General features: G+C 37.1%; 1 protein-coding gene across 1 annotated transcript in view; it reads left to right on the forward strand.

The window, feature by feature from the left end:
• Positions 1 to 11,511, forward strand: part of LOC149150126 (pectin acetylesterase 8-like) — a 441,889-nt gene extending 430,378 nt beyond the window's left edge. The window contains exons 11-12 of the mRNA XM_089446085.1: positions 10,111 to 10,256; positions 11,192 to 11,511. Coding sequence (XP_089302211.1) covers positions 10,111 to 10,256; positions 11,192 to 11,302 — 257 coding nt within the window. The 3' untranslated portion in view covers positions 11,303 to 11,511. The remainder of the gene's footprint in view (positions 1 to 10,110; positions 10,257 to 11,191) is intronic.
• The last annotated feature ends 804 nt before the right edge of the window (positions 11,512 to 12,315 follow it).

The following is a 12,315-nucleotide window of genomic DNA, read 5'->3' on the forward strand; positions in this document are numbered from 1 at the left end:
TTTGGTGAGGAGACTACAGTTCAGTGAAGAGTCAAGGAGTTCGGTTTACCTTTGTAATTCGGATCACAGTTACAGTGACAAGCATTTCGAAAAAAGGAACTCGGATAGGTGATCTTATCTTCGGTGCTACTACAACAAGAGTTTGCAGTATACACACAGTAATGAAGTCTCACCACAGTGATACAATCTCGGTGGAATCTCAGTAAAGGTCTTGGTGCTACCTTAAAGGAAAGATATCAGTGTTATCTCAAGAAAAAGGACTCGGTGCCATCACAGAAGTAAGGTCTCGGTAATATGACAGCGAGGAGGTCTCACAGTAAAGGAGATCTCGATGTGAAGACAATGATAAGATCTCGGTGGTGACAATGTCTCAATGCTAAGAAGGTCGAAGTGGAAGAGGAGTCAAGAAGAAGGTTGACTGTCAAGAGAACTTGTGCCTTGGTCTTGGAGTGGCAAATAGGTCAAGGGTCTTGGTATTCGTCAATTGGAATCTCTATAAGAAGAATTTTTGTGCGGGTTTTCCTCTCAAAGAGAGAGGTTTTGGCCCTGGCTCATAGCCTACATTCTGTGTCTCTTGTCTATTTATGTTCATGCATTTGTTTGATGAAGAAGAACATTAGTAACTTAAGTAAAGAAGATCCTAATCTAAAGTTGTAAAAAGCACTCACAAGCAGTTACTAATGGAAGAGAAATCACCTAATACTTGATGCTCTAGATTTCTTAACATGGTATCAGAGCTAAGGTGACAAAGTCAAGAAAAAGGGCATCTAATCAAAGAAACACTCAAGGATCAAGTTTCAAGAAAGGCATCAAAGCAAGTTGAAGGATTTCAAAATGAATTCAAGATCTACATCGAAGTATCAAACCCTAATTCGAAGAAGAAGTCTACACCAACAAAACTTTTTGATCCTCTGAAGACCACAAAGACCATCATTGAGTTGAAGAAATCTACAGAGCATGGTAGCCCAAAGTATAGATATCCAAGAGAAACACTTAAGGACAAATATCACATCATCTTTAGAGAAAATCGAAACCCTAGAAGCATTTCTGGATCTACACTCATTCACCACCAAGACGTCGAAATATCTTGAAGGCTAGTTATCCAATGAAGGCTAAAGGCATTGTCATCATCTTCAAAAGGCTATAAGGCAAGTTCCCTCTCATTAAAGCAAGGACCCCTCCCTTATCCTTAAAGAGGTTCATTCAAGGAAGCATCAAGACATCCTCATCAATCACCATCAATAAAGGGAGCTATATCAAAATGCGTTGTCATCATAAAAGGGGTAATCTCCTTTATTGAAGAAGGGATTTCATTTGAACAAGATCATCCAAAAGGGCACTAATACATCTTCGTCAACCACCATGAAAGGGATCAAGTTGAAGATTTCATCTTCACTTGTCAAGTAAGTATCTTTTATTCCATAATCTAATCTAGTAAAATGACTTCATTTTGTAAAGAGATCTGTAAGTTGGTTGGGCCATCGAACTTCCTTGCATGGAAAAGGAGGAAGGACATACTCCTCGAAGAAAGTGAAGTCATTGATCATATCAATGGAAAGGTCTCCAAACCATCTAAAGGTCAAGCATTATCTGAACACATGGAAAGGGATGAAAGGGATCAAGGGATTCTTATGAAATCAGTCAAAGGTCCCCTCATTCCCTAGCAGGATTGGAGACATCAAAAGAGATATATGATAAGCTGGTAGAACTATTCTCTAAAGATGCGATAAGAAAGGTCATATTACCTAGATCTGATCTACACATATTGAAGGTATCAAAGGATGAAGGGATATATTCATAAGATCCAATGTTGTGAACATCGGCATCAGGATAAAATCGGCAACGGTCCAGAAAACCAAAAAATCGTAAAAATTGGGAAAATATCAATAAAAATCAACAAACATTGGCTAGGCCAAAAAATCGTGATTTCGAGATAAAATCGGGATGTTATCGAGATGTTCGCAACACTGATAAGATCTCAACTCCAAGATCTGGGAGAGATGATATCGGATAAGGAGAAATCCTCATTATTCTAAATGGACTAACTGATGAACAAGGTAACAAATGTCTATGAGGATAAGAAAGCTATCCCATTCAACAACTTGTGGTTTCTATGCAAGATAGAAGATGACAGGTTGAGGGAAAAAAAAAAGTATTCAGACACTTGTCGAAAGGATAGAAGAACATAGCTAAGATTCAATGCTATGAGCATTATAGGAAAGATTGTCCTAAGCTTAAGAGGGGCAATAACAAGGAAGATGAAAGAAGGAAGTCCAAGGAAGAGGAAAAGCATTAGAAGTAAGAGCTCGTGACATCACCATAGGAAACATGAAGGATGTTTATGACAGTAGGATATAGCTCTTGGGAACCTCATTGAAAGCTCAAGTGACCCTTATGGGAAAAAGGAAGAAGTCATCCAAGACAAGACTCATCATACATCAAAAAGTAACATCTGCTAGATAGGGATATGCAAGATCCTCAAGGTTCTCTGATGGAATCTTCATCGGAAGGCTCACCAATCTAGAGAAGAAGCAAGTGTTTCATCAAGAACTCCAACTTGTGGAATTCATGGGATGATGTTATGAGGACATAAGAGATGAAGCAGATCAAGGGGTTGAAGCTCTTTTCAATCAAGGAAACTGTTGAAAGAACCCTAGATGACCTAAAAGTAAATGAGGTATGTATGCTTGTATTCAATACTATAAAGTCATATCATATGGTTGCAGGTAACATGGATCACTGCTCTATCTTAAAAAGCATGATCAAAGGAAAGGAATCTCCTCCTATGAAAGGATGCAAGAAGGCATGGGTCACACTAGATGAAATCAACATAATATGTCCTCATATGAAAATGAGGTGGTTGATAGTAATTAGAGGAACTCTGATTGGAAGTTCCTGGGAATGAAATATGTGAAGAAAGGAAGGAAGAGATCATGGACTATGCAACCATGGAAAAGGAAATCAACATCTGACTAGAAGATTTGACTAGGAAATCTCTCGGAAAGATATGAAGACTCTGATGAAAGTCTGAAAAAGATGGAGACCCTTGACAATGGATATCTTTGGGAGATATGTCAACATGTATGCAGGATGTTGATGCAAACTGGAAGATGTCATGATGAAAGACCATCACAAAGGTAATTTTGATTTAAGTGTTCATTTCTTATTTTTGAACAAATATCTAGATGAGCTTATGCAGGACTGCCAAAGGAAGAACTGTGGATGTCTTCCCAGAGGACCATGTAGAAGGATGTAAGATCCTTCCGAAGAAGATAGTATGAAGAAAGAAGCATGACATGAAGAAAAGCCAGAGGTAGACTGATGGATCGCTTTCTGATGAAAGGAATGATGACATGACTAACTCGTGGATGAAATGTGATGGATGGTATGTGCCCTATGAAGTAGTCCCAAGAGATGAAGATTCCGTGACAAAGAAGAAATTCATGTCATCGAAGGAAGGAGCTCTTCAAGTAGTTGGTTGTCCCTTCATCTCCACCTGAGGAGCTATTGTAGGTCCCTAGCTAAGAGGGAGCCTGGAAACAAGTTTCTTACTAGGAAGAAACTTGGAAATTCCTAAGCCAAGAGGGAGCTCAGGTACATTCCTTCAATAGGAATGAGTACATTCCTTTATTGGAATAGATATGTCCTCCCTAATTGAGAGGGAGAGATAGACACATCATTCTGGTCTTCACGTGGGAAGACAGAGTGAAGGATTGGGTAATCATCTGGCATCTAATACTCTTTGAGGATGAGATAGGGCATCCAAGATAAGAGTAGTCGTAGAGGACCGATATTCTTTAAGGACTGGGAATCCAAGATAAGAATACTCCTGACAGAACACACCCTGAGAACTAGGGTGGGGTATGTTCCGGGAGAGACAATGATGAGAGTGTCTATAAATCATTGGTATTGCCAGCATTGAGCTCAGATCTTATGGATAGATAGAGTTGTTAGGCAAGGCCTTGCTATGTGACAATGTTGGTTGATATGATGCTATACAGATGGGTTACCAATCTGATTCTTCTTATGAGAAATTCTTTAGATTGAGAATGACCAAGTACCATTATGAATAACTCCCTAGTTAAGAGGGAGTGTTGAAAAGTGTAACTAGGTTTAGTCTTCATAATGACATGTAATTGTGATTTTTGTAAATGATGTAAAGAAGAAAATAAAATTATTATTGTAAGGCTTGCTTCATGGGTTTCATGAGCAAGGGATTTTATTTTTAGATGGCTCCCATTGTGAGCCTTTAGGATTTGTCAAAAGAGTCAATGTCATGAAGAACCCTTCTTGGGCATGTTACAATGTATATGAGTCTATAGGATTGTCAAGTAGCCCTCCAAAGACAAGCACAAAGTTCTCCTCTTCAAGTCGGCCTCAAGTTAAAGTGAAGAACTCATGTCAGCTTCACCTAATGAAGACACACCTATTCAGATGCACATGTCAGCTTATTTATGTAGGACAAACCACTATATATATGTGTGAAGGGTCTTCACATTACCACAGAAAACAAGTTCGGATCTCTCTGAATTCGGGTGACCTAGTGCAGAGACAGGTTCAGATATCTCTGTGATTCGTATATGAGACTACAGTGACACAGTTCGGTGAGGAGACTACAGCTTGGTGTTGAAAGGAGACCACAGTTCGGTGAAGAGTCAAGGAGTTCGATTTACCTTTGTGATTCAGATCACAGTTACAGTGACAAGCATTTCGGAAAAAGGAACTCGATAGGTGATCTTATGTTCGGTGCTACTACAACAAGAGTTTTCAGTATACACAGAGTAATGAAGTCTCACCACATGGATACAATCTTGATGGAATCTCAGTAAAGGTCTCAGTGCTACCTTAAAGGAAAGATATCAGTGCTATCTCAGGAAAAAGGACTCGGTGCATCACAGAAGTAAGGTCTCGGTAATATGACAGTGAGGAGTTCTCACAGTAACGGAGATCTCAATGTGAAGACAGTGATAAGATCTTAGTGGTGACGATGTCTCGATGCTAAGAAGGTCAAAGTGGAAGAGGATTCAAGAAGAAGGTTGACTGTCAAGAGAACTTTTGCCTTGGTCTTGGAGTAGAAAATAGGTCAAGGGTCTTGGTCTTGGTATTCGTCAATTGAAATCTCTATAAGAAGAATTTTTGTGCGGGTTTTCCTCTCAAAGAGAGAGGTTTTGGCCCTGGCTCATAGCCTACATTCTGTGTCTCTTGTCTATTTATGTTCATGCATTGGTAGCTATTTGATGAAGAAGAACATTAATAACTTAAGTAAAGAAGATCATAATCTAAAGTTATAAAAAAACTCACAAGCAGTTACTAATGGGAGAGAAATTACCTAATACTTGATGCCATAGATTTCTCAACACCATATACATGATTACTGTCATGCCAAGGTTACTGTCATGTAGACATGAGTTATTTCTCCAAGTCACTATTATATTGATCACAATCATGTCATATAGTTCATTGTCATGTCAAGTAGATCATTGACATTTCCATGCAAGGGTACACTTCTAACCCATTTTACACAGTGACTAACATATATCTTCTATGTTGCACGGGGACCTGTCCCCCCAAAAAATACTCACGTACCCTGCGTCCCCGCGTTCCGGGGACTTTTGGACCCTTAGGAAATGTCCCCAAATTGTTGGGGACTCCATTGGAGACTTGGGTGTTGAGAAATTTAGGGCATGAATAGTTAAAAGATTTCTCTCTTGATAATTGCTTGTGATATACTTTTACTTCTTAGCTTATAGTCTTTTCTTCGTTATGTTATTATTGTGTTTTTTTCATCAAGACAATTATCAATATGCTCAATAAGAGACAAGTGACACAATATGTAGGCTTGTCGGCGAAGGCCAAAACCTCTCATCTATTGAGAGGAAAACTCGATCAAAATTATTCTTCTAGATCTTTAGTTGATGAGTACCAAGACCATTGACTCTAGTATCCTCCCAAGAACCTTGTCACTAACCTTAATGCTCTGCCTCTTCCCTTTCTCGGCTTTCTTCTAGATCTTGAATTGCTCTCCTCGGCTCCTTCTAGAGAAACTCGGTCTCTATTCTTCACACTGGCTTCTCCTCGACTTCCTATATAGAAACTCGGTCTCTATGATCTTAATAGCTTCCTTTAGAGAATCTCGGTCTCCCAGAACAAGTATTCCAGAAGAACTCTTTCTTCGTTGATCCCAGAAGAATCCTTTCTTCGCAATTCCTAGAAGTAACTCTCCTTCACTGTCCCCAAAAGAAAATCTTCTTCGTTATACCCAGAAGAATCTCTTCTTTGCTATGCCCAAAAGAATCCTCATTCGCTAACCCAGAAGAAACCTCTTTCGCTGCCCCAGAAGAAACCTCCTTCACTATACCCAGAAGAAATCCTCCTTCACACTTCTGCTGTTGGACTCTACTTCGCACTTCTTCTTGATCAAATGCAAGTCGAGTTGCTTGCCTCTAAGTGAGGCTGAATGTGGTTATATATAGACCTCTTTACATGTCCTTTAGGCCGACATGATCCCAAGTGGTTAGGCCGACTTCTTTTAGCAAGTTCTTCCATCGTTGTAAGCCGACTTGAAGAGGATAAGTGACAAGGTCTTGGAGGATACTTTACATAGACAAGTTTGACTCTATACAAAGTGTAACATGACTTCATTACATGACAATGACTACATTTTATGACTAGATGACAAATAATTCCTAAAGACTCTCATTGGGAGCCTTGACTCAAAAATAAAATCTCTTGCTCATGAAACCCATGATGCAAGCATTACAATATTTTATTTTTCTTCTTTACATCTCATTACATAAAATTATAATTACATGTCATTATGAAGACCGAACCTATTTACGCTTTTCAACATTGGGGACTTTCTAGCTGTCCCCAAGACATTCCAGACAGATTTCAGGGATGTTTTTGGCAAATTTAGAAGGTTTTCTAGGCAGATTTCCAGGATGTTTTGTGAAGGTTTTAGGGATAATCCAAGCGCAATGCTTCAGTTTTGACAATCATGGGCATTGATGATTGAACAATATGAGTTTTTCCATTCATTTTTTTTGGAATGCATTGAATCTAAATTTTTTGTATGAATTGCAGCTCAAAAAACGGGTTTTGTATGATGGGTTTCATTTTGGATTTCTAATGATTTAGATATTGGATTTTCAATGGTAAAATTACAAAAAACGCCCTCCATGTCAAGAAAACAGAAAATACAACGTTTTAAAAGGATGATCTTTGTGGTTATTTTTCTTGTTCTTTCTTAGGATCATCTCAGCTTTTACATATTGTATGTGGGTTTCGAGGACTCATTCAAGTTCAGTGCTTCCATCATCCCAACCCCAAGCATTGTGAAAACAATCAGATAGTTGTGAATTGGATTGAGTACTAAATGTTTAAATAAATTCCTATTCAATCCCCTTCTTAATCTGAAATATGAATTTAATATCATTAGAAAACCAAATTATTTTATAGTGGTTTTCAACACAGCTATAAAAGTTTGCAAAACCTATTGAAAAGGGAATGCCTTTTGTGTTTAACATAGTCATCATTAACAAGAAATATGACGAATAAAAACTAATGTAAAGACAATTCTCCTTGATAAATTGTTCATGGACCTTATTACAAATTTAAAGTAGTTACACTTAAGTTTCCTAAAGCTAAAGCTCATGTCTAGTGGCCAATAATGGAATGTCACTCAACCCCTTTTCAAATTGTTTGAGATTTTAATTGGCGAGTGTAAGGGTTGTGCATAATACTAGCTTGAAACAACTACAAATGTTAATATTGAATTTTGCATATATATATATATATATATATATATATATATATAGATATATTGTCATCCCCTGAAAATTTGAAGGTGCGCTCTAGCCGTTCCGGGGACTCGCCCCCCATTCCCTGGTCCCCAAAACCAGTGCAACATAGTATATCTTTCTTAACCTTGGATCTATAAAGTGCCAACAGGGATAGAAAAACCACAATATGCAAATCTCAGTGTTTGCACTCTCAAAGACTATTTAACTACATTTAGGTTTGCACTTTGCTTCTCAATGATTGTGTATAATTAGCCATGTTGCAAACAACGGCATCGAGATAAAATTGGCAAGGGCCTGGAAAACCAAAATATCGTAAAAATTGGAAAAATATCAGTAAAAATCAGTAATCATCAAAATCAAAATACCGCCAAAATATAGGTAAAAATCAACAAACTTCGGCTAGGCCAAAAAATCATGATTTTGCTATTTTATCGTGATAAAATCTGGATGTTTGCAACACTGATAATTAGGATGTGTTTGGGTCAAATAGGGTTTATTGGTTTATAATTAAGTTTTAATTAGGGTATATTCATGTATAATTAAGGTTTATTAGGGTTTAGTAGCATATAAATATGGTTTAATTAGAGTTTATTTGTGTTAATTATGGTTAATTTTGGTCGGTATCTCTTCCTGAGGTTGGAAACTCTTAGCAAACTTATGTTCATAATATTATCACTTCAAACGCGAATTTCACGCTGATTGAAACTATTTGAGATTGAACCATCACATGAGGTGCGAAAGTGCAAAATGTTGGGTGCCATTTTGGGAAGAATAGAGCTCGGAAATCATTACGGTAGGAGGCATGCAAAGTGAAAATAATGTAGTGTCGCTAAGCAGATATATGGAAATTATGGCAAAGCATATGTACGGATTAATGATGGTACATGATAACTTGTAAGAGGAAACTTTTTAGAAACATTTGTGGAGGTTTGCCGTTACACCAAAACCCGTAGGTGTTGGTAAACATTCCAAACCAGTAACTAGGATCCCCAGGGTGGAAATTACAGATTCCATAGAGTTGCGGTGATTCTTCCAACATCCCCCTCAAACGCAACTCGGGGGAATCGAACCTGGGTCCAGGCTCTGATACCATGTGGAGGTTTGTCGTTACACCAAAACCCGCAGGTGTTGGTAAACGTTCCAAACCAGTAACTAGGATCCCCAGGGTGGAAATTATGGATTCCATAGAGGTGCGGTGATTCTTCCAACAACATTGAAAATATTTTAAAGCAAGTCGCTAAAGCAACAATTGTTATTCTAAGTAAGTTTCAATTAACATTGTCAGGCTGTTATCGCAACCATTTAAAACGGCTCCCTATTCAGCCAAATATAAGACAACACCATGTCATTCCTTAACATATAACTTGACTAGTCTAATATAGTATGTTAAAGAACAAGACGGCAATAAAAATGACTTTATGAACTATATACTCAAGAAGAAATTATTCAACTCTGGTAAAGGATGACTAAGCGAAAGGCGTTAATATTTAGGCTCTAGATAAATTCTTCAATCATCCAACTTAGCCTCCAAACTTGAAACCTAAAAATGACTATATTGTCATTAAAATGTGTTGGACTTTGTTTTAAAAGAGCATTCTTGGCTGTGAATTCATTGTTTTTGGGGCTTGTAACTACCGTGCTCTTTGGTTTGATTAATGTTAGAATAGAAGTTATCGTAAGGTCCTCTTCTGATAATTCACCCTTTTAAGTATTTTGGTGTTAACCCTTGTATTTCTAGTTACACTTTGCACCTTGTTAGGCGTCTTATGAATGCATATTGGTCTTGATATTTGCATGATATTAAAATCTTTTTGGAGACTTGGGTAATTAATAACAGTTTAACTATGGCCTAAAGAAGATATTTTCCTTGGTAAAGTAATTAGCATTATCTATCAAAAGTTACAAAAGAGATACCTATTTTATTGTAGCCTTTCCCATATACAACGTGAAAGTCACTCAGAGTTGCATCATTGATGAGAAAAACTTAATGTTTCACATAACCAGTGATTATGGCTTAAAGTGAAAATATAGATAATTAATATTTAATTTCAAATTGCGGGAATGTTCGTGTTTGAGCCTCCTCATATTGAATATGGATATATTATGACTCACATCAGTGTGCCTAAATGTACATCTTTTGCGTCTCAAATTCCATGTTTGACTATGCTTTTTCCTAAAAAGGTTTACGCTTAGTAAGATGCTATTTAATCTAGTAAATTTTTGCAATGGCCAAAGCTTGTAGGTGAGAAGTAACATCATTGTGAGTTGGTACTATCTTTTGATCTGTCTTTGATTTGTATCTGAACAGACTTAAGAACTCAAATGCTTAATGCATTGCAAGTGTTCAATGGTTCAAGATCGGGAGGCATGTTTATCAACTCATGCTTCACACATTGTCAGACTGAGATGCAAGTGACATGGTTTTCACCCGGCTCTCCAAGGTTGAATAACAAGGTATTGCAATTATTTTGTATTATGCAGATCTCTTATTTTGTTTTTCATGTTGTCATTAATCAAGGATGCCACATCTCTGCTCAAGGATGTATGGAGCCATGATTCTTATATATTGTTATTTCCCATTATGGGGTGAACCTCACGCTTCTCAACATGACTAATCAAAGTGAGCGTGCCCATTCCTACAACAATATATCAAGAGATCTACATTTATGACTCTTGTAAATATGTTTTACAAAAGCGTGGTATCCTTTATTTTTCCCATTCTGGAGAAATAATGCCGCCCCCTCGCCCGCCTCCACCTTCTTGCACTTGAGAGAAGAATGAGGAAGGTGGTACCTTGCTTTTGAGTAGATGCTGGTATTAAACGCTAGCCAACATAGCAGTTGGTAACCCCACAGGATTTGGTGGATCTAACCTCTGAGCAATCTCTTGAGTCTTGTGGCTACTAGGGTGTAGTATCTATATGGTCACTTTCCTTCCATTTTTTTTTCCTGTGGTCGTATGTCCATGTGATAACTACAAATTAATTCATTTCCATTCTACTGGATGCAATGCTTAGAGTTTTCTTGAAGGGAGCATTTTATGCATTATAGATGTGAGTTTATAAATATTTTTGAATACGCAAAGCTTCCTTGTGGACATTTGGTTTAAGTCGAAGTTCATGCAAGTTGTCCCCGTCCTTTATCTAATGGATGGAGACATAATCATGACTAGTATGGTCACAAACGAGTGTACGTATAATTGTCAGATTATCATTGTTTCTATTTGAGAAACTATTTTCTTTATGGATGCTTGAGATTCTTCTTGGATAGAGAAATGTAGCTCTTCCAATTTGATGTTAGTAGCAATCTGCATGTCACAAAATATGGATTATGCTTGAAGTGGCTACTGGAATTCGAACTAATTAGACTGTGAACTTGAATATATGATAGACCATTGCAGAGGCTGTAGGAGATTGGTACTTTGATCGAAAGGTGACGAGGGAGATAGATTGCCCATACCCATGCGATTCCAGTTGTCACAACCTTATTTTTGACGCATGAGTGAATCTATTTATTCTTTGAACAATATTGAACAAAATTCTTGTTGCATATTAAGCAACATTGTAAAAGATATGCTAAATTGCTCCTTAAGGATATGGAAAATAGACGCTCTAGAAGTTTCCATTATAGACATGTCTATGAGATAGACATGATTGAGATATATCTATTTTTATTCTTTCTAACCAATATAAAATTAGATATCCTTTCACTAAAGAAAACTCTTTTTAATTGACATCTTAAAGATGGCATGTTATTTTCCCATTTGTTATTTGTTTTTTTTCTGTTTGGTTTATTGTTGTTCTTGGACATATGATTATGTGTTTAAAGAGCTTCATATTTGGAAATTTAAAGAGTTGTTAATATGATAAAACACAAGAGGATTATTTTATTTTTATTAGATCTCGATTCTTAGCCCTTTTTGACATATGCTCATATTTTGTTGCCGATTTGTGTCATTATAAGAATTTGTCATAACATGTTATGGAAAATGTGGGTGATTATCAACTGGAATTGGACTATGGCTAAAACTAATGCATCCTATGTATTGTTTCACAAAGACATGAGGTTTTAGAGACGCAGTTTGTCTAACATCAAGATTTTGATATTTTCTTAACTTAGCTACATTCCAACAAATAAACTTTGATTTTCATTGTCAACGTCCCAAATCAGTTGGCACCATCAAATTGACCAAGTATACCCTAGGGTTTTAAAACCCCATCCATTTACATACGCACCTTAGATATGTGAGTTGTGTATACACTTGGTGCCAAAGAAAGTGACATTGTTAAGATCTTTTCTCTACATCTCCCGTACCAACATTACACATACACACTAGTATTTACTTTTATTTTCAGCATTTGCTTTTCTTACTCAAAAAATTTACATTTCTTGTATTTCCCATAGTTGAACCATCCATTAATACTTACCAACATTTTGCTATTCATGAAGCCTTTCCTATTCGTACCTTCACCTCATCATACGTCTCTCGGGGCTTTAGTGCATCTTTCACGCAG

This window comes from Pinus tabuliformis, chromosome 9 (genome assembly GCF_031772625.1).
Source record: "Pinus tabuliformis cultivar Carrire ecotype Pingquan chromosome 9, CPIR1, whole genome shotgun sequence".
NCBI lineage: Eukaryota > Viridiplantae > Streptophyta > Pinopsida > Pinales > Pinaceae > Pinus > Pinus tabuliformis.